This window comes from Cricetulus griseus, chromosome 4 (assembly GCF_003668045.3).
Source record: "Cricetulus griseus strain 17A/GY chromosome 4, alternate assembly CriGri-PICRH-1.0, whole genome shotgun sequence".
Taxonomy (NCBI): Eukaryota; Metazoa; Chordata; class Mammalia; order Rodentia; family Cricetidae; genus Cricetulus; species Cricetulus griseus.
The window spans coordinates 159,398-181,819 of record NC_048597.1 but is presented as its reverse complement, the minus strand read 5'-3'; the positions used below and the strand labels follow the sequence as shown (position 1 = coordinate 181,819).

General features: G+C 45.4%; 1 protein-coding gene and 1 long non-coding RNA gene across 6 annotated transcripts in view; one reads left to right on the top strand and one right to left on the bottom strand.

Annotated features, from left to right (window-relative positions):
* Nucleotides 1–22,422, bottom strand: part of C2cd2 (C2 calcium dependent domain containing 2) — a 66,227-nt gene that overhangs the window by 13,222 nt on the left and 30,583 nt on the right. For 3 of the 5 annotated variants that reach the window (XM_027415725.2, XM_027415727.2, XM_035444270.1), the window contains 9 exons: nt 20,147–20,269; nt 17,297–17,420; nt 15,482–15,590; nt 13,266–13,330; nt 11,063–11,187; nt 10,116–10,290; nt 8,868–8,981; nt 3,601–3,728; nt 1,586–1,910 (listed from right to left, as the gene is read on the bottom strand). In XM_027415725.2, the coding sequence (XP_027271526.1) occupies nt 1,586–1,910; nt 3,601–3,728; nt 8,868–8,981; nt 10,116–10,290; nt 11,063–11,187; nt 13,266–13,330; nt 15,482–15,590; nt 17,297–17,420; nt 20,147–20,269 (1,288 nt within the window). The remainder of the gene's footprint in view (nt 1–1,585; nt 1,911–3,600; nt 3,729–8,867; nt 8,982–10,115; nt 10,291–11,062; nt 11,188–13,265; nt 13,331–15,481; nt 15,591–17,296; nt 17,421–20,146; nt 20,270–22,422) is intronic. The other 2 variants (XM_027415726.2, XM_035444269.1) reach the window with 2 other exon arrangements.
* On the top strand, nt 1,127–7,270 carry LOC113835645. The gene is made up of 3 exons (XR_003485338.2): nt 1,127–1,250; nt 3,377–3,485; nt 5,222–7,270. It is a non-coding gene; the product is annotated as an uncharacterized LOC113835645 (long non-coding RNA).

Sequence of the window (22,422 nt, the reverse complement as noted above, 5' to 3'; positions counted from 1 at the left end):
AGAAAGCAGCAGTGGATGGATTTGGGGATGGGTGGGGTGGGGGTGGGGGTGGGGATAGGCTTGGCATCTCTGAGAAACCTGGAGGACACAGAGAGAGAAGTCTGGGTTCTATAGGAGCATGAGAGTATAGACTATTGACTCAAAGAAGTGGAGCACAGGATTTACCCCGGTTCCTCCCTGCTCACTGACTTCTCCAGCAACCTCCCAGAGGCTTCTTTAAGACCAGGTCAGAGTGTGTACATAGAGTAGCCAATAGCTAGTCCACCTAATGCCCTGGGCCACAGCTCATCAAGAGAGGATACAGAGTTTAGCTGAAGGTCCCCAAGGCCAGGCTGTGGGAAACAGTCTGGGTGGTATGAAATCTTCCTCCAGGAACACCCTCTTTCTTTATTTCCTCTTTTAATGCCCAGTCATCGTACCCCCTGTCAGTCCCCACTTGGTACTGGCAAAGGGCACAGGCAAGCAGCTAACCAACAATGGCTAAGGGATGAGCAAAGGAAGAGTAGATCACCCAGGGCAGGTTCTTAACCTCAGAACCTGGGACTTGTGTTAGGTTGTGTGGTGGTGCCTGTGCTATGCTCCCTAAAGATTGTGGTACCTGTTGCCTCTACCCCCTAGGGGTCACTAGTACCCCATTTTACGGTTGTGACATCACAGCTGTTGGCAGACATTACCTATGTCCTCCATGAGGCAAAACTGCCTAGCAGGAGATCCCACCCGTCCCTAGCAGAAGTAGCTGGTCAGGATTCCTAACCCTGGGGTGGCTAAGCTTTCTGTACAGTGCATTCCAAGGAGGTCCTGAGAACTTTGCTGGAGGGAAATGGGCCCTGGAGCCCCAGATATAAGGCAGAGCTAGGAGTGGATACTGAGTACCACCACAGCTACTGGTTTGACTGAGGTGCCTCCCTCAGCCCTCACTTTTCAAGGACTTGGGCAGTAAGTAAGGATGGTCCCCAGGTCTTGGAGGTGAGTCTCAGCGAGTCTGAAGTCTCTAAGTCCTGGAGATCTTCCCAAAGGTGAGAAAAGGTCTGGGTCCAAGTGTCCACGCCCAAGAAATGTCAGGCTCTGAAATAAGGTCACGTTGCTCATGGGAAAGAACTGATTGAGCTAACAAAGACTTCGTTACTATGAGTGTATCAAGCCAGTGAGTAGTTACTCTGGGGGTTTCTTTCCTTGTAGATCCTACTGATTCCAAGTGGTGATGTCTGGTTTTGTTCTAGATGGAGGAAGAGATTCAAGGAGCAAATAAGGTGAGCTGCCAGTCTCTGCTCACTTTGCTCTGTCCCTGCACACCATGGCACCTAGCTCCTTGTGACACTTTGAAGCCTTGGAGCGCTCTGCTTCCAGATGGAGAGAGCCAGACAGGGAGGGTGCTTAGAGGCCTGAAAACACAGTGGCCCCCAGATGAAGAGATGAAGCCCCAGATACTCACATGCAGGCTTTCTACCTGCCTTCTAGCTCTCAATTGCTGAGCAGGCTTAGAGGGAGGGGATGAAGCCAGGACAGCCTCATAGAGGGTAGAAGGAAGGGAGGCCAGTGAGGGAGCCCAAGTGAAAAGCTGGGGTGGGGGGTTGAGAACAGGTACCTTTATGCTTCTTATTGGCTCCAAGCTCCAAAGCACTCAAGGAGCTCTCTGACAGTTCGTCCCCATCTGGTTCCTGTAAGGCTGAACTGCTCCATGCTGCTGCTGGGGATTCTTTCTCTAGGTCCCAGGAGTCTAGATCATTCTCTCTAGGCTTGAGGGCAGGTAGGGCCTGGGCTGGCTCATCATCTTCAGGTGGGGTAGTGGAAGAGGCTGCAGTGGCCTCTGGAGAGCACAGAGTGGATGAGGCATCCCCTTGGTTGGTGCTGTCCATAGAAGCTGCATAGTCCAGCATGAGGGCAGCATTGTGGTCCTGAGACAGTGAGGTCTGTCAGGGGAGATGAACAACAGAGGCTGAGGGCAAATGAAAAACCTACCCAGGGATGTAACGAGAGCACATGGCAGGCAGGGAAGGCTTGAAACCACCTCAATATTGCCTTCCAAGGCATTGTGACTAGAAATACCAAGCAGTAGCAGGGACAGCTAGCCCAAAGAAGGCTCCTGTGCTACATGGTAAATGCCTATAAAACAAACAAGTTTCCATCTTAGCTGAGACTCAGAGCCACACAAGTCCTTCAGAGGTGGTCTAGAGGGCACAGGCTGAGGGTGCTGGAGAAGAACTCACACACTTCTCACTGCAGACCTATCAGTAAGGAAGCCCCAGAAGGTGAGTGGCAAGGACTAGCACTTTTTTCAAAGCAGACAAAGTATAAAGCAGCAAAAAGCATGAACTTGGGCAGATTTATTCTTTTACAACTTTGTTACCAAGCACTTTTCTTTCTGTCTCAAAGTAGAGATTAACCAGGAGATGATGTGTTCTTTTAAGACTGTATTTGTTTGTAAAGTTATAGCACTAAACGAACAAGTAATGTGGAAAGCTGGGACAGTGGTTCCACAGATGGACTGACTGAAAGGGGCTGCAGCCATGCTGCTCTCAACCAGGGTGGCAGTCACACAAGTGGCTTGGCTAAGTGACAGTTGACAGATGAACCAGCTTACAGAAGTGCATGGTGACTACCAATGCAACAGTCTGCATGCCAATAAAATTAATAATCAAAGTGTTCTATGGGTATTAAATATGAAGATTATCTGATGATTCTGAAGCAAAGCCAGAGAGTAGAGAGGAGACGATCACGGGTTATCTTCATCTTATGTACTTATCTAACACAGACTGAATAAAAACTTCCACAATTTGGCCTTGTTGGCCCCAGAAATCTGACCCTTACACCCTGGTGGCTGAAGAAGCTAACCCAAGAAGAGACACCCCTGCCTTGGTGTTCAACGCCACCCATGAGCTTTCTCTTGGAGTCCTGGGCCCAGGCTACCCATATATTGTGTATATCACCATGTATGGTGACTCACCCTTGGCACCTGACAGCAACCAAGAGGATAATTACCCTCTCGATGACCCTGCAAGATCCAATCCATCCTCCCTAGTCATGGCTTCGACCACCTAATCTGTCACTTACTGCAGCACTCTCTCCATCTACATTGCCCCTTGCACTGAAAATCTAGCCTGTTCTGCACTCCAGTGGCATGGCTGCAATCAGAGGCAGTTCCCACCCACCTTCTGCTCCCTAAAAGTTACCACAGAGTGGAAGATTAGGGGAACTGAACTGGAACATTCTGTAGAACAATCATTATTTCTATCAGTGATGAATAGGAATACACGTATTTACTGTAAATCAGTTAAATGTTTTAGAAATGAGTAATGTGGAAAAAGTGAGCCTGGGAGGCAGCGAGATGGAGCCCGCATCACTAGGGGTTTCTTACATGTGCCTTTCTTTCTCTTAGTAACATTTCCAGAAATGACTTACAAAGCTCTCAAGCCTCAGAGCATCACTAAGCAGAAAGCTGCCACCTTCCTGCATCAACAGGACAAAGGGCTACTGAGGTCCCAAAGGTAACTCTCTGGTGGAAAGGAACTATATTAGACTCTGTAGAGGGAACTTTTGGATGGATGAGGGATGGGAATGCCATGCTGACAGACCCTACCTCTTGCTGCCGCCTTCACCTACCTTGGAGATCCCTGAAATGATGATGGTGCTTTTCTTCCGTGGAGACTTCAGCTTCAGCTTTGAGGATTCACTGAGCTGCCGAATGGCAACTTCAGCCACAGGATCTGATCCATTCAGCACCAGTAGTTCTGCCAGGAGGAAGGGAGCCCTGAGTTCAGTGGCAAAATTAGAAGGCTCCCATGGAACTCGGGGGGGGGGTGGGGAATGGTCTGTAAGCAGTGGCTGGCAAACACTTTGAAGAAAGAGGGAGAAAGCAAGGGGTTTTGCAACTAATCTCCCCATAGAGTAGAAGCAGCCAGGAGCCACACGTAAATGAACAGGCAAGGCCTGATTCCTGTAAAACTTTATTTTCAGAAATAAGGGAACGTCACTGTCACCTACAACTTTATTCCCCGTAGTTATGAGATACTCCTTGATGTGTCTGTTTAAAACTCTTGTGTTTTACCATTATAAATTGATGTTTTTTTGTCAAGAAGGCTATGCAAAGTGGCAAAAGACAGCAGACAAAAACACAATAAACCGTGGGTGGATGAGATGGTACAGTGAGTAAAGGCATCGTACCTGATGCCCTAACTTGAATTTGATCCCTAGGACCCAATAGGGGAAGGAGAGAACAGAGTCCTACTGGTTGTCTGCTGACTTCCACAAGCATGCAGGAACACACACACACACACACACACACACACACACACACACACACACACACACACACACACACACCCCAAAACGAAAGTAAAAGAAACATTGGGGAAAATTTGACCTCACAAAGGCACATATTCTTTCTCCCACCCAAAAGTGGCTGACACACAACAGTAATCAGAGCAGCTAATAAAAGCAATTAAGGGCTGGCCCTTCCTGTGTCATAAATGTACCAAGTACTGCTGACAAAGCCTGCATGTCTTATGTCATTTTCTCACTCTTAGCTCCATGAGGTGAGTTCTTTTCTTCCCTTCCTTCCTTCCTTCCTTCCTTCCTTCCTTCCTTCCTTTCCTTCCTTTCCTTCCTTCCCTCCCTCCCACTCTCCCCCTCTCTCTTTCTTGTTTTCTTTATTTTTAAAAAATCTCCACTTGACAAGGAGAAAGATGCCAGGCCATCAGGCAGGTGGCTGAGTGGAGATACTTAGTGGAATCTCTCTGTCGGAGAACTTATACTCATAATCCACACTATTCTGTTAAGGCAAAATTAAACATGACAAAGAGAGATGGTGGTGTAGAGTAGCTCGATGACAGAGCACTTGCATAATATGCACAATGCCCTGGGTTTGATTTCAAGGATTGCAAAAGCAAACGAAGGAACAAGGACAACAAAACTGTTTTAGGAGTGGCCATGGCCACAGGTCACAGGGGCTGGTTTCCACACACTTGGCCTTACCTAGTGCCTGTCACAAAGTTCCTAAAATCTTGAAATTTTCTTGATGTGGTGAAGGGAATATTTTTTTTTGTTATTTATGATAAGTCTTATTTGTGTGTGTGTGTGTGTGTGTGTGTGTGTGTGTGTGTGTGTGTGTGTGTGTGCGCGGGCGCATATGGATGTATTCATTCAGTTCTGTGAATATGTGTAGGGGCCACAGGCTGACCTTGGGTCTCTTCTTAACAGTTCTCCATCTTGTTTTTTGAGACAGAGCCTCTAATTGAATCTGGAGCTCAACAACTGGTTCAGACTGGCAGCCAGCAAGCCCCAGGAACCCCTTTGACTCCACCTCTCCAGAGCTGGGCTTATAGAATTGCTAGCCACTCTCCAATTTTTAAGTGGATGCTGGAGATCAAACTCAGGTCCCCACACTGACTTACAGAAAGGAACATGTTTCTTCAAGATTATGATTACATGAAAACAATCCTAAAATTAGAGAATTGATACAGATATAGCTTAAATATGAAATGTCCCCTGCAAGCCAGTCGTTAGAGGGTCTACTCCCCAGATGGGGATGCTACTCTGGAGGATGTAATACTTTTAGGGATGGAACCTGGCTGCCCTTGAAGGGTATAGCCCAGGCCTTGGTTCCAGAACTCCCTCTCTGCTTCCTGGTCAAATATGAGGTGAGCAGGCTCTATTATACACTCTAGTTAACATAAATTTACTCTTGAAACAGAGAGCCAAAACAATCTTTTCCTCCCTTACACTGTTTCAGCCAAGTCCCTTGGTCACAGTGATACAAAACATACAAAATAGTCTGGTACAGGAGAATTGGGTTGTTGCTTCAATGAAAACTAGATATGTGCTTCTGGGCCCTTGGAAACGGCTTGTGAGAAGAACTTAGGAAAATCTGGAGATGTGGACTAGAAAAATCCTTCAAGAAGCCCTAGAGCCCACCCACCCCCAAATGACACAGGCTATTGCCCCTGTTCTTGCTGCCCACCATAACTAGAAGGCAAGATCTATTGCTGAAGACACCACACACTTGTTGAGAACACAGAGAAATCTGGAACTGACCTGAAAACTTCCTCCCTGCTGGTAGGTGCTATGCAGGCTGCTGGAGAAGAAAAAGAATCAATGGGCTAACCCAGCAGTAGACCCTGCTTTCCACGATATTGACCTGACAGGCAAGATGTAAAGGCTTGACTGCTATGAAGTAACCCAACTGCTTTTGATTGGATCTGAACTCTGTTGCATAGGAAGCAATTCACACCTGATCCCTATAAACCTGGTCAAAAACCCAGGGCTGGGAAGGAGCCCTCTACTGTTGTTTTGCTAAATGGTGCCAAGTATTTGTTTATATGCACAGATTAGTGTTAATCTCAGCTTTTTTTCAGAAAAAGCCCACCCCCCTTTTGGCAGTGGTAGATGCAGAAACTCAGAACGAATAAAAAGGTTGAGAATAAATGACCTCCCCAAGGCTCAGGGAACATTCTGGAAGGAGAGGAAAGAGCTAGAGAAAGAGTCCTATAAAATGCTGTCTTCTGGATATGAAATGGCCATCACACTCGTGAAGTCAAAGCAGCAGTGATTGCTTGCACAAGATTAAGCCGTCAACATTGAGTGGGTTCATCCAGCTGAAGGGTTACTGGCAGTTAACGGCTGCTGTGGGAGGGAAAGTCATTTCTCTTCAGGGGTTGGTTGCAGCCACTGACAGGTTACCTGTGCTATGGTGGACATCCCTGTATATGCAGGGACTCCATGGGTTATATATATATATATAAAAGTAGAAAATGAGGGTGGGAGGTGTTTTGTGTTAGGGAAATCTGAGAAGAGGAGTGGGAAGTCATGGGTGGATATGATCAAGATACAATGTACCTTGCATGTAAGTATGAAATTACCCAAAATAAATAAAAATGTTATTTTTAAGAGGAAGAAAAGTTCTAGGATAGTGTTAGTAAACCTTAGGTTGGTTCTTGTGGGTGTGTGGAAGACCTGAGTGCCGAGAGACATGCAGACAGTGAGGCTGTGCTTCTGCTGTTTGGGATGGGAACAAGGAGTCCGCTGAGAGCAGGAATAGAGACTACTTGTGTTACATCTGGCACAGAATTTGCCTATATTTTAACTGTGTTCTGGAAATTATAAAGAGGCTGAATTCCAAAGTAATTCAAGGCAGCACAGCATTCAGGATATGGCACGGTTACAGCTGACTGCTTTAGCCAGGCTTACAGTGGGGTCTGAGAATAAAAATTAGAGCAGGAAGATATGAAAAATGAACTATTTGGCCAGTAAAGGAGAACATCTCAAGCTGCCATAGCAAGTGTGACAGGTGGCCATAGTCATTTGAGATAAGCACCATTAGGAAGAAGTCAAGTAGTTTGCATTGGGATGTAGGAAGGATGCTTTCAGTGCATTTCTGGGTTTGGTGAGACCTCAGACATCACAAGCTCCAGCCTATAAAACTGTGCTCTCATGTGAAAGATATTCTCTTTAAAAGACGTAGCTGCAGGGGCACCCTGCTTGAATGGGGCTGCTTAGAGAAGTGTTGTCACAGGTTCACCCACCTGGGCACTCAGAAGCCACTGTGTTCATGATACAAGGAGGCCTAGCTACATAGTAATGAAACTTAGTGTCGTCCACATGGTGCCAGGTTTTCAGACATGCAATATACAAGAGAGTTATGGGATCATGAAAGGTTGTACACCTAGATTAAGGAAAACTTGTGAGGCCAAGCGATTCAGGGTTGGGTCTCCTGTGAGGAACATCTCATAGGGCAGAATTTCTGATGATGAAGCCTAAGCTGCAGTAGAGATCCCTGGACCATAGGTCATTTCCCAAGGAAAGCTATAGGTAATGACTGAAGCTAGCCCCAGAGAGAGGCCACATAGGCTGCAAATGGCAAGGTTATTGGAGTGGAACTCTCTGTGTCTGCTGGTACTCACATCATTCCACCACAGCATTAAAAGTCAGACACAGCTGCAGCATTCAGTGCCCTGCTGAGGTTCAGTCTCCCTCTGGTCTAATCCTCCTATTTCTCCCATCTGGAATGGGCACATTTACCCTGTCCCTTTGCAGTCTGGAAATACATGACTTTCCTGAGTCTCAAAAACAAAACTCTAGACTTAGAACCTTGAACAATGTTGGAACAATCGAGCTTATGGGGACTCTTGAAATTGGACTAAATGCATTTTGCATTATAAGATGACCATGAACACTTGGAGCCAGGCTGCAACACTATGGCTTAGCTATCAAATTTCTCCCACAGGCTCATGTTCTAAACACTTGTTCCCCAGCCAGTGGCACTACTCTGGGAGGCTGTGGAACCTTTAGAAGGTGGAGGCCCACTGGCAGACATCTGATACCAGGGACAGGCCTTTGAAGGATATAGCCTGGCCACTGGTTTTAGACTCTCTTTACTTCTTGGGCTAATGTGATACTGACTCCACTACATGTTTACAATGCCATGCCTCCCCACCCCCTCCCCCGAGATGGACTGAAACTGGAGCCACCAGGAAGCTGTTTCTGTCAGCTGTTTCACTGCAGCTATACAAAAATAACCAAAGGAAATACTCAAAGAGCTCAGAAAACTGCTCTTAAATACTTGACCACACAGTATGGACCAAGCACAGCATCCAGCTGCCCCAGTGTTGCTTACCCAATGGCACTGACATCACCCATGTGCCAATGGGAGGGAAAGGTAGCTTTCAGAATGTTACAAAGTAGGGCCCCACTGCCTGCTCGTTTTGTTACAGACCTAGCAGACCTAGCAGGGACCCAGCTCAGCAGACCTAGCAGGGACCCAGCTCCGCCCTCCATCTTCCCTTACCTGACATTCCCAGCTCCCCAAAGACAGAAAAGGGAAATCTTCACACCTAAAGCTCAGAATTGCTGAGACAGAACAGATCACAGCTTACCTGTGTCTGAAGAGGAGAAAGTCTTGCTGACTGGGGCGCTGTGGCACGAAATGGCCTGGACAGAGATGTCCTTCTCAATGACCTTTACCTTGATGGGTGTTCTCACGGGGGACTCTGAAAGAACCAGACTCTATCACCAAGGGCATGGAAATTCTCTGAAGCAGAGAATAGAAAGTGAGAGGAGGCCCCTGGCTGCACCTTGAGGCCCTGCAGTTGCTCCTGGCCAGGACTGGGCTTTAAGATTTATACCCTCTCAGTCTAAAGTGAAGTAAAAATTCAGAGCCATTGTAATGAAACTGGAGTTCTCATGTGAATTGTGGGTCCCTCCCAAGGGAGCTACTGGGAAGATGATACCTTTATACAAACAGAAACAATATACCAATATACCAATAAAATGTTTTTTTTTTTCATCCCCACCCCAGGGGTCAGCTATATTGCAATAGAAAGGTTTGTGCTGCCCCCATTAAAACAAAACAAAAAAATTGTTTTTGAGACCTAGTATCAAATATCCTAAGCCAGCCTTAGGCAAGAATGACCTTGAACTCCTGATCCTCCTACCTCCACTTCCCTGGTGCTGTGATTACAATGTGTGCCGCTATGCCTACTTGAAACAATCAACGCTGGCGATCCCATCCAGGGCTTGATCCATGTTAGGCCAACACTGCCCAACTGAGCCACATCCTCAGCCCTACATCATGTCTCTTTATCAGTGGTGTTTAACATACATTCAACTAACTAGACTTTAAACCACCATGAATGTGGTGGAACGCAGAGTCCATGTGGCTAGAGTTTTAGAACCAGACTGCAACTTTGGTGTAACTTCCAGGCAGACCCTCACCTCTGCCCCTCAGCGCTCTCTCTCTCTCTCCTCTCTCTCTCTCTCTCTCTCTCTCTCTCTCTCTCTCTCTCTCTCTCCCACTCTCTTTCTTTTCTTGAGACAGGGTCTCTCTATGTAGCCCTGGCTATCCTGGAACTCACAGAGATCCACCTGCCTCTCTTTCCTGAGTGTTGGGATTAAAGGCATTTGTCATCATGCCTGGATCTTTGTCAACTATTTTTCACAGACTATAAAGATAACTGTGCAATGCAAAAGTCTGATGCCAAATGTCTTTCTTTCCAATCTACCAGACTTTTTTGCCAAGGCTTGGTGCTGCAACTTATAATGCTCAGTGTTGCAGGACGAGACCCACCCACAGAGGCCGAAGACCTGTAGATCTTCTGCAATGAGAGTGCACTCTGGGGTCTTACCTGAGCTCAATGGGGACACCCTTCCAGTGTCAAAGCGAGGCTTGGTCTTCACAGCAGTGACAGTGGTGACCACCGTCCCACATGGCATCACTGTACGGTCCTTTTCTATCTTAGTAGCAGAAACAGGAGGAAGAGCAGGCCAGGACTTTAGCTCACCAGGTTCTATGTAAGAAAACTGTGGCAAAGGCAGACATTTATTTTTAAACACAGTGGAACCAGGGCTGCGGGGGACAGCTGCTTCCCACACTCCCTGGATCAACACACACACATAAGTCCCTCACAGAACATGGTGTTTTGAGAACACCGAATAGCCATTTCCTTTGCTGGTGTAGTAATGACCTCTAGATGACCTCTCATACCAAATATGATACAAATGCAAGGGAATAGCTATTTTCTATACAGTCCAAGTGATAAGAAAAGAAGGTCTGTACATGTTCAATATGATTTGGTTTGAGTGAGTTTTTTTTTTTTTTCTGTTGAGTATTTTCAGGCTGGTTGGTGCAAGCTGTAAGTGTGGACCTGCAGATATGAATGGACCCTGTAGATAACAGCAACAAGCTGACTTAGCACTGGTTTCAGCTCCTTTCTTCACCCATGTTCTTTAGTGGGTTTTTTTTTTTTTTTTGGTCGTTGTTATTTTTGTTTTTTAATCAACCTGGACTCACAAAGACCCAGGAGAGCCAAGCTAAAACTCATCAAATGCTAAGCATGACCCAGCAGACAAATTTTTTAAAGGAGGGCAGCTGGGTCAGCTGAGATGACACTGGGAAAAGTCATCTCCTATATTAGCCAGCTTAAGCCAGTTGTGGTGAGATGTGTCCACCTGAGCCTGAAGCCCATGCTGAGAAGAGGGCCTCCTGGGTGAGCTTAGCCCATCAAATGGAAGGAACAGTGAGCCCTGGCAGGCAGGAGAAAGGACTGTATCTTTAGAGAACATGCCACCATACCTCTGCAGTGACTGAGCCTAATACCAAGCTGTCAGGCTCTGTTCCACTGACCAGTCTGAAGGTCTGTGGACCATTAGGCTGCTTCCTAAATAAGTCCAGGTGAATGGTTGCTGTCCCCAACAGACCTAGAGTGGAAGACAAAGAAGAGCAATGGTGATGTTTCCAAAGTCACACACCCCACGGGATGTCCTGTTAGTTCTACTACACAGTGTCAGTGTTACCAAATGGAAAGAGGCTGCAGGCATTCCAGAGGAAATCTAGATGCCAGTCAGGCCTGGCAGAACAGTATCTAAACCATACAGAGTGTGGAACTGTAGCAACCATCCTTGAACCACTGACAGAAACTAGAAAGCAATGGGGGATGGGAAGGGGGAGTGGCATCAGCAAAAATGAAGAAGCTAAAGCTACTGAATGTCCTGGGCAAAACACATGTGGGAGAATGGGGGTTAAGCTATAATGACAGTGGGCTCCTCTCAAATGTGTGCCTGCGTGTTAAAAGGAAGAGTAAGTAAGAGAGAGATAAGGTGAGAAAGGAGGGAGAGGGAGAGAGACAGGGGTGCAGTGACTAAACAAACATAAAGATTATTCATGCGATTATTTAGAATGAGAATTTAAACATGGGCTGCATGGGTACACCCTGCATGGCTTCTATGAAGCTGCACAGAGCTCTCCCAGGCTCTGTCAGACTAGCCACCAGCAGCAAGGATCAGGAGGGATGAGAAGCCAAAAGCAGCATGATGCAGGGTGTCTCACATATCCTCTCAAAGAAGGAAAGGTTTCTCCTTACTACTTCCCCAGGCGTCTAAAGACAGCAGACTCAAAGTGACTCACACAGACCTCTTGATGGTAACTAGGGCATGATCATCTGGTCAGTCACCTGCCTTCCAACTTCCCTTCAGGAGATCACAAAGAGACTCAGTGGCATAGCTGGATAGGCTAATGGTCTCTTCCTTCCCAATTTTATGGATTCTAAAACATCCAAGAGGTCTGGGAATGTAACTCAGTGGTATAACACTTATCTAGCATGCTTAAAGCTGAGCACCACAAAAACAAAGAAAAAATAATAATTTAAGGGCCAGTGGGAAGGTTCATCTGGTAAAGGTACTTGTCACTAAACCTGATAAACTAAGCTTAATTCCCAGGACCCACAAGATAAAGGAGAGAATCAACTCCTCCAAGTTGTCCTCTGACCTACACAGACACAGCACTAAATGTAAAACAGAAGAATCTAACAAATATTGGCACCACCAATGAACACACCCAAGTCCATGTTTATGTTGGTGACTTTACCCTGAACTGCTTTACCCTGTGTCTGAATCATGTGTCTACTCTATTTTTTTAAGATTTATTTATTTATTGTGTATAAAGTGTTTTGCCTGCATGTATGCCTGCAGGCCAGAAGAGGGCACCAGATCTCACTACAGATGGTTGTGAGCCACCATGTGGTTGCTGGGAATTGAACCCAGGTTCTCTGGAAGAGGAGTCAGCGTTCTTGACTGCTGAGCCATACCTCGAGCCCAAATGACATTTTGTTTTGTTTTGTTTTGTTTTTGAGACAGGGTTTCACTGTGTAGCCCTGGTTGTTCTGGAAATCACTCTAAAGACCAGGCTGGCCTTGAACTCACAGAGATCCTCCTGCCTCTGCCTCCTGAGTGCTGGAATTAAAGGCGTGCACACCATCACCTTGATTGTTACTATTTTTAATTTAAAAAGTTGAAGGAAATCCAGTAAGTATAGAATGGTTCAAAATTGCTCCTCTAATCTAAAAATTACTGAAGGAAGATTCTAGATTTGAAGAAAGGGACTGAGGAGGTGACCCAGTACTAAGATAAGAGCACAGGCTGCTCTTCTAGAAAACCTAGGTCCAGCTCCTAGTCCCCATGTGGCCACTCACAGCCATCTGAAACTCTGGTCCTGGAAGGTCAGATACCTTCTTTGACCTCTATAGGCACTGCATGCACACAGTGCATAGACATACATGCAGGCCAAACACTGACACAATAAAAATATAGGAAAAAAAAGTTTAAAAACCAGACGCACATGCCCCCAAAGGAATGACATCATTGATGTTTGACTTTGTACCAAACATTTCATTGGGTGACCTGTGGTTCATTGGAGGAGGAGGGTGCCTCCTTTGACGTTTGTTCCCTTTCCATTCCAGAGCCCGGGTCAGGGTGCTGGTCTGGAGCAGTCCTCCACCCACCTTCTGAAGAGCACTCATTCTCTGAGATCTGCAAGAGCAGCTCCTTAGATTTGGCGTTCAGTTCACTGTGGGAAGAACAAACCCTGTGAACCCTTCAAAGCTCAATGCTATCAGATTGCCCCATCCCCATGTATATTTCTTGATTATGCAAAGGAACACAACGTTGTCAGTCCTTAAAGGCAGACTTCTTGCAGCCTGACAGTTCAAAATTAGCCTGATGCACCCAGGTATTAGCCTGTCAGAGGGATCCATGGAACATCCCATGGTGACAAGAATATTAGACAGAGCTAATACAGCAGCCATGGGGTGGCCAGTACAGACTGAGACCTTGATTTCATTTGGTTAATTTTTATTAACTTAAAATTAAAAGTCACAAGTCACTGTTACCATTTTAAAGAAACACATATGTATAATTAACTGAGTAGAGAACACAGAATATCCAACAAGCGTCCCTCCTCCTAAGATACCTTTTGCTTAAGATACATGTAACATTCCTGTATCCATGCTTCCTCGAGATATCACAGACTGCAAAGCAATTGCATTTTTGACAGATGTCTAGTGATCTGTTGCCTTGGCCTTAACAATTTTTATTCAACCAAGTCTTTATAGATCGAAGACTGTAAAAATTGAGTTTAAAAATAGAATCGTCGTTCCCGAAAACAAACTGAGATTAACATCCTCACACAGTTGGAGGTCAGAAGACAACTTGCTAGAGTTGGTTCTCTCCACCAAGTGGGTCCTGAGAATTGAACTTAGGTTGTCAAGTTTGGCAGCAAGTGTCTTTACCCACTGGACTATCTCACTGTCTCCGTTTCTAAGACCTGCCTATCATTTCTGTCAATTCTTTTTCTTCTTTAAGTCCACTAACCAGTTCTTTCAGATCAAAACCATCCCTGTCCTGATGCCAGTGTTCTGCTCCTGGAATTGATCACCCATGGTGAGATTTTAAACTCCTATTCAAAAGAGTTTATGAATTTGTCCTTATTAAGCGTTTCAAAATTGCAAACCAGTATTAAACAATACTGACTCTCTTTGGGGAAGGTGTGATGATAGGACGTTTACTTTCTCCTATGATCTAGTGACAAAGTAGACATTATTGACAGATTTTTTTATATTAAGCTACCTTTACATTTCTGATGCACTCTAAAGTGGATGGACTGATTGATTGATTGATTGATCGATTGACTGATTGATTTGAGGCGGGTTTCTACATAGTTTTGGCCATTCTGGAATGTGTTATGTAAACCAAGCTGATCTGGAACTCATGGCGTACCTGCATGCCTCTACGTCCCACGTACCAGGATTAAAGGCATGCATACCACACCCGGTTTGGATTTATTTATTCATTATTTATTTTGAATAGAATGGCTATTAAACTTTTTTTTTTTATTTTATATGTATGCATGTCTTGCCTGTGTGTATGTATACCACGTGCATGCTTGGTCTCTGCAGACACCAGAAGAGGGCATCAATCCCTTCCAATGGTTATGAACTATCATGTAAGTACTAGGAACAAAACCCAAGTCTTTTGCAAGAGCAGCCAGTGCCCTTGGCCAGAGCCACAGCTTACAAATGGATGTATTTTAATGCATCATTGGATCCTATGTGATGACATATTGGTTAGGATCTTTACATTGTTATTTATAAGTGGTTTGCCTGTCCCCATTTTTCTATTTTTCCAACCAGAAGTTGGCATCAAGTAGAAGTTTCCTTCCACTGTGTGTGGCTAGCTGCTAAGGGGAAGCAGGGAATCTTTTAACAGGCCTGTATCACAACAAGGAAAAAGAAGAAAGGTGAAGCCCAGAACTGCCTTAAAAAAAAAAAATCAGGCTGGAGAGATGGCTCAGAGGTTAAGTTCTGCTCTTCCAGAGGTCCTGAGTTCAATTCCCAGCAACCACATGGTGGCTCACAACCATCTGTTATGAGATGCCCTCTTCTTGTGTACAGATATACATGGAAGCAGAATGTTGTATATATAATAAATAAATAAAATCTTTAAAAAAGAAGTTAAAAAAAGAGTATATTAACCCAAAAAAAATTTTTAAAAAATCCATATTGGACACAGGGCTGGCTGTCTTTCAAAAACTCAGGACTTGTTTTCATTTCTTTAATTAACTTTTAGTATAAATAGTACTATACAATAACTCTAGGATCTGTCCATCTTGAGCAGACCTAACTGTTGCCACCAGGCCCCTGAGGATGCAGGATGTACTCACAAGGTGAATTCCTCCTCCCAAGTGAGGTCTGTTGTGTTTCTCACTAGGGTGCTGATGAACTGCTGTGCAGGATCGTTCAGCTGGGCCACACACACATGGCTAATGCTGCCTGTGATGAGACGAAGCAAGGTTGTATTAGCTTTTATTTTTGAATTGCATTAAGACTTTTGCTGACCCACACAAGGAAGGGTAAATTAACTGACAAGAATCTCATCTTACCCATACCTAAAAGACCTTTCTGTCATTTGACATTTATATACTCTCAATGCTGGGGCAATAACTTGGCAGTAACAGCCCTGGACTAACCCCAGTGACCACACCCTTCCATGAATTCATCAATTCTGGCAGCAGGCAGGACTGTCAGGTATGGAGTCTCACCCAGAAGCAACATGCCAGTGTGCTGAGGCGTGGCCCCACTTCTAGACAAGACTAACAACCTGTCCAAAGGATGGCTGTTCCTAAGCTTAAACTGTGGCCACATCTCACAGACAACCCATGTCCCACTTATAACAAACAGTTGTTTTCATTCCTTATCTAACCCAAGGCCCTTTTGGGGTACTTGGAATAGGCACTGTGATATCTTACAGCTGTTCCTGCTCTGAGAAAATGTTTCCTCTATGGCTTCAGTCCTGAAGTCCTCTGTGGCTAGTAACTACTACAGTGCTTGACTCGTTACCATGCCTCAGGTCAGGGTAACTTTCACAGTCTCTCCTCAAGGGAAGACTCAGATCCATTTCCTGATGTTGGCACCTTAGTACAGATAGAGAATGGAATCTGTTCACAGAGTGTGCACCCCAAAGCTGGGACCTCCCACCCCTGGCTGGTAGTCCAGGGGATCCACTTGGCCACTAGTTGATACAGGTCTGAAAGGCAACATCCAAGTACTTGCACCAAAAAAAAAAAAAAATCTTCTACAGTCAGCTTTGTAGAGACAGTTCAAATGAAGCCTCTTTATGCCTTGTAAACTGGGAGGGAGAAGCTTTGCAAACAGTGACCAGAATTCCTAGCATTCTTAAACAATGAGAGAACCACACTTCTACTTCCATCAACATCAAGCTGCAATTGAACAGTCACATCCTGCTTCAGACTGCTAATCTTGGGAACTGGTGACCACTGGGAATCCTGGGGAGGGCCAGGACTCGCAGCTGCCTTCTTCTCATCAGCAGCACCAGAGGCACCAGTGATCCTAAGCCCTCTGATCCCCCCATCATACCCCATACTCCACCATACTCCTCCTAATACCCTACCTTTTAGGACAACAGAAGCTGCACTGCTCAGAGGCTCAGGGCTACTCAATATGAATTTATTGGCTCAGTTTTAAAAAAGAAAACCAAGACTAGTATGTCAGGCTGAAAACAGAGAAACCATGACACTGCTCTCCCTTGGCCTTCATGTACATGAGATAAGTTTAGACTATAACATTTACATATTTATGGGGTGTAGTATGACACTTCGTGGCATGTATATTCTGTATGATGATCACATTCTGTAACTAGCATGGCCATTGTTTCAAATATCTGCCCTTTGTCTGCATTTAGAACATTTAGAATCCTTTCCACAAGCTCTCTGGGTATACATGATTGGCCATCACCAGCCACAGTTGCTTACTATGTTAAGCGGGTTACAGCTTGTGGCATGAACCCCAAAGCCATTAGCCAAAGACCAGGTTTTTCACTGTACTGCTGCCAAGGAAGGTAGGGATCATCCTGCAGACCCAACCATGTTGCCATATGAGGATTTGCCAGTCCAAGCCAAGGAAGGTCCCTCCAACAGCAGTGGGAAGCCCCATGTGGCCCTGGCGGCACCAGCACCCACCTGAAGCACCAGGATGGGTTAGCAGGGAGACTCGGATATTCTTCACCTGCAGTTTTAGTTCATGAGCCCTTGGAGGTTTGGGAGGGCAGGGTTCCTGAGCAGTGGAGGAAGTGCACTGTAGAGTCTGTGGGAAGAAAAGCAGGGTAACAGATGTGAAGATGGGAGCAGATGGCCAGGGACACTGGCTTCTATATGGGTGGTTATCTTTGACACTAGTGTCTTTGGGGATACCAGAATGGGACCTGACTGCCAGGATAAACTTAGAATTGACAATACTGTCTCATGGGAAGGTTCTGTTGCCTCTGAGGTGAGCCTCTCTCTCCCTCCCTCCCTCCCTCCCTCCCTCCCTCCCCTCCCTCCCTCCCTCCCTTCCAGATTTATTTATTCATTCATGTATATGTGTGCTCTGTTTTCATACACATCAGAAGAAAAGACCAAATCCCATTACAGATGGTTGTTAGTCACCATGTTGCTGGGAACTGAACTCAGGACCTCTGGAAGAGTGGTCAAGAACTCTTAACCACTGAGCCATCTCTCCAGCCCCATGGTGAGCCTTTTCTATTCCAAATGAAGAAACCATCAGATAGTGATGACCCTATTCAAATTCTGCCTGTGGTCTACTTCCCAGGACAGTGAAGACTAGCCAGCACATGGTTCCATGCTCAGACCCAGGAGAGGTGCTTTAGATAGTGACCTGGTCTTCAAGTTGTGGTGCTCGGCAGGACAATATCTAGATATGAATGGCCATCAGTCTGTGATCACCTCTTGCCTCCAGGCAGAGCCGACATTGCACAAGTAAGAGTACAGATGCAGTATTATTGCATCTCAGAAGGGTACCAGCTACTGGCTGCCAGGATGGTGCTCACAGGGGTTCCTAAATTTAGCACAAGAACCCAAGACTCCAGAAAGTTCTCACAAACAATGAAAGCCACACAGGAGCTATCCTGGGTGCTGACTGGACATGAGCTACTTCTTGGGGGTTTGCTTACTAACATCTCCAGAGACACTCATGGTAACACCCAGCAAACACTATACTGGACCAGGTTCTTCCCTGCAGTGAGTGAAGAATGCCAAAGGCCAGAAAGAATTATGAACTTCCTTAAAGCACTGGGATGAGATGGAGATGTGATATGTGTGGCTGTATATGTGTGGCTATTTTTTTTCTTTCCTTTAACTATGTGTGTACATGTATATATGGGTGTTTACATGTGTGGCGGTTCACGTGTGTGTGTGTGTGTGTGTGTGTGTGTGAACATGGACTTGTCTATGTGTATGGAAGCCTGTGGTTGTCGGCAGGTGTAATCCTTAATCACTCTCCACCTTATTCGTTGAGGCAGGGTTTCTCCACTGAACACAAAGCTCACAAATACAGCTAGTCTAGCATGCTCCAGGATCCCCTGGTCTCTGCCTTCTGAAGCTAGACCACCATGCCCACCTGACATTTACTTTGTGTTCTAGGGTCCAAATTCCAGTCTCCATACTGGCACAAAGGTGCTTTAGCCACTATGCTATGAGGGTTCTGCTTCTGGGCCATAAATACTCAGGTATTCAGTCAAACACTACTTTGGATGTTTCTGTGGTGGTGGTTTGACACAGATTTTCATTTTTCTGAGAGAGTGTATTGGCCTCAGTTTCATTATGTAGTGGAGGATGACCTTGAACTTCTGATCCTCTGACCTCTAGCTCCTGAGTGCTGGTATTACAGGCATATGCTACCATACCCTGTGTATATGATCTTAGAAATTGAATCCAGGACTTCATGCATGCTGTATACTAGGCAAGTACTCTTCTGACTAAGTTATAGCCCAAGAAATCAACATTTAAATGGATAGACTGAGTAAAGTAAATGGCTATCCCTAATGGGGTGGGCTTCATCCCATCAGTTGAAGGCCTGAGTAGAAAAATGAGCCACCCTCAGATGAGAAGAAATTCCCCCTTCCAGACACCTCAGCCAGGCCATGGTCTTTTTCTGCTTTTAGAATCAAACAAAAACACTGGTCCTACTGGGTTCAAGCTCTGAGCCTATGGTCAACATGGACTGAGGCCAAACCATCAACTCTCCTGCTGTTCTAAGCTTTGCTTCAGACATGGGTTAGAATCATACCATGTATGTATTAGCCACAACACCATAATATATCTTATAAATCTCTCTCACGCCCATGTCCAAGTGCTCAATTTCTCTGGAGAGCCTTGCCATGGATATAGTACTTAATGAAATTGAACAATTTAATTTTAGAATGTAATTGTATATGATAGCATAGGTCCTGAAAATACAATACTATTTGTTAACTATCTCCAATTTTGATAAATTTCTGATCACTAATCCCTTCTGCTTTTCAAAATCCACTATTAACAGGATTACTGGGAGATGCAGTGGCCAGGGCTTGTTCCAACCTCTGTGGATGTATGACTGACTCTGTATTTGGGAAGGCTGAGCATCCCCCCAACCCACCTTATGCCTCTGAGAGGCCCTGAGGGGAGTTTATAACCCCCTATGTTCTCATCTGCTAGCTGAGCTGTGCCTGCCACCATGTACGCAAAGGAGAGTAAAGATGACTTCTCATATCCCTATGACTCTAATCTCCTAGAATTTAGCACCAAACACTATCACCAGCTGACAGTGTCTGATGAATGGTGCCAAGTGGGGGACCATAGTCTCACTAGAAGAACAACAATGAGCGTCCTGGGAACCTCTCTTACCATGGAACTCTGATCATGAGTCTCTATTCTAATACCATGGACAATACCTGCCTGTGCAATATCATGAGATATTGATATTCCCCACCATGAGAAGTGAAGGCACTGGAAACACAAGATCAGAATCACCTGTGTCCTATGATCTGGGCTTACCTGAGCTTCTTTGATCTGTGTGGGCTTGGTGCTCAGATATACAGATGGAGAGGCAGCACCAACTAGGTGCTTGAAAAGATCCTTAAGGGCTTCAGAAAGCACGTTTACCTCGAGCACCTGCTTCTGAAGAGATAAAGGTCATCAGATCATTGCATGCCAGATGCAGGTACCTGACAGGCATGATGTTACAACATCAGACTACATTAAGCAACCTTGGTGTGAGGGCTATGATGGCTCTTGTCTCGAGGACTGCAACTGCCCTGCTGACCCATGACAAGCTAGGAACAGCAGCAGCCTCCAGGAGCACAGCCAGTGAGAAATTGGGGACCTCACCCATAATAAACCAATTATGCCAAGAACTATGTGAGACCCCCGAGCTGCAGAGAAGCACAGCACAGCCAAGAACTAGATGGCAAGCAGAGAATCAGGGCTTAGAACAGACGAGGTGTACAAAGACTCCACAGTGCTATTCTCATTCACTGGGGAACTGTGGGTCTGCTACTAAGCCACAAAGTAGTCCTCAGAATGCCTCCACAGAGAAATCTATAGGGTGCCTAGAGGATGACGAACAGGAAGTACACAGTGTAGACAGCATGCTGCTGGCTGGGTACAGGAGGAGGAATGAATGAGGTCATCTTTGTAAAAAGACAATGACACAAGTCACTTTGGTACAGGTATCCGTAAAGTCAAATGGAAGAAAGCAGAGCTTTTCCCCAGTCTGTCAGTGGCACTGACTTTGAATCAAATTTTCTTTATTATTTTTTAATTTAATTTGCTTATATTTTATGTATGAGTGCTCTGCATGTATCCCTGCATGCCATAATAGGGCAACAGATTCTATTATAGATGGTTGTGAGCCACCATGTGGTTGCTGGGAATTTAACTCAGGACCTCTGGAAGAGCAGCCAGTGCTCTTAACTGCTGAACCATCAAACTTTCAAGAGTCAAAAATATATACAAGGGGTTGAAGAGAAGGCTCAGTAGTTAAGAGCATTGGCTGTTCTTCCAGAAGACCTGAGTTTGATTCCCAGCACCCACAAGATAGCTCACAACCTTTTCTAACTTCAGTCCCTAGAGATTCAATGCCCTCTTCTGGCCTCTGCAAGCACTGTACACGTATCATACACAAACACACATGCAGGCAAACCCCCCTATACATAAAAATAAATTAAATAAAAATAAATAAAATAAATATACTAATCAATAAAGATGGGAAAATCGTACACCTGTACATTGACTTTGGCAAAGAAATCAATATCAGATTGGTAACACAGCTATCCATGGGGAAAAATGACTCATGGAGCCATACCGAATGGTGCTCTTTGCATTAAGAAATTCAACATGGCTGAGCTTGCCTGTGTGGACTGCAGGCCCGGAAAGATGATGCCATTGTCAGAGAGAAGCAAGCAGCAGAAGGGGAAAAAGGGAAGGGCTGCCCTACCCCAATTCATTCTCTCTGCCCCCTCCTTTCTTCTGCTGCTTGCTTCTCTCAGACAATGACATCATTTGTCTAGACCTGCAGTCCACACAGACAAGCCCTGACATGTTCAATCTCTTCTACTGAGAAGGGGACCATCAGGTATTCAAGATTCCTTGAGTCACCCTCTTCCCCTGTAGCTGTGTTACCAATCTGATATTAGTTAATATGCTTCAGTCAGTATTTAGTGTGTGTGTGTGTTAAACTTACCAGCTCAAACCAAACCAAAGCCAAACCCACCAAACCCTAACCCTCACACTGCACACATCTATATCAAAACACAAAGGCTAAAATATTGACAGGACGCTAGGCGTTGGTGGCACACGCCTTTAATCCCAGCACTCAGGAGGCAGAGGCAGGCGGATCTCTTTGAGTTTGAGGCAAGCCTGGTCTACAGAGTGTCAGGATAGGCTCCAAAGCTACACAGAGAAACCCTGTCTCAAAAAAACCAAATAAATAAACATGAAAAAATAAAATATTGACGACTGGGGTGGGACACTTGCTTAGCATGTTCTGAACCCTGGGTTCCATTCCTAGCACCACAGGGAAAAAATGGAGAGGAAAAGACAAAAGAGACATGAAAAGAGGAAAAGCAGAGACTCTTATTGGCAAACACACTACAGAGCCCACACATCTCTACTGTGAGGAAGCCTCAATGGCTGTCTTAGCTGAAATAGAGCAGAACAACAAGGGAATTTTGTGAAAGTCACAGGAAGGGCTTCCTGTCCAGTAAAGAAAAGTGACACCAGAGCACTTTTTGCACACACTCACTGCAGCCCAGTTTCTGTCCTCACACGCT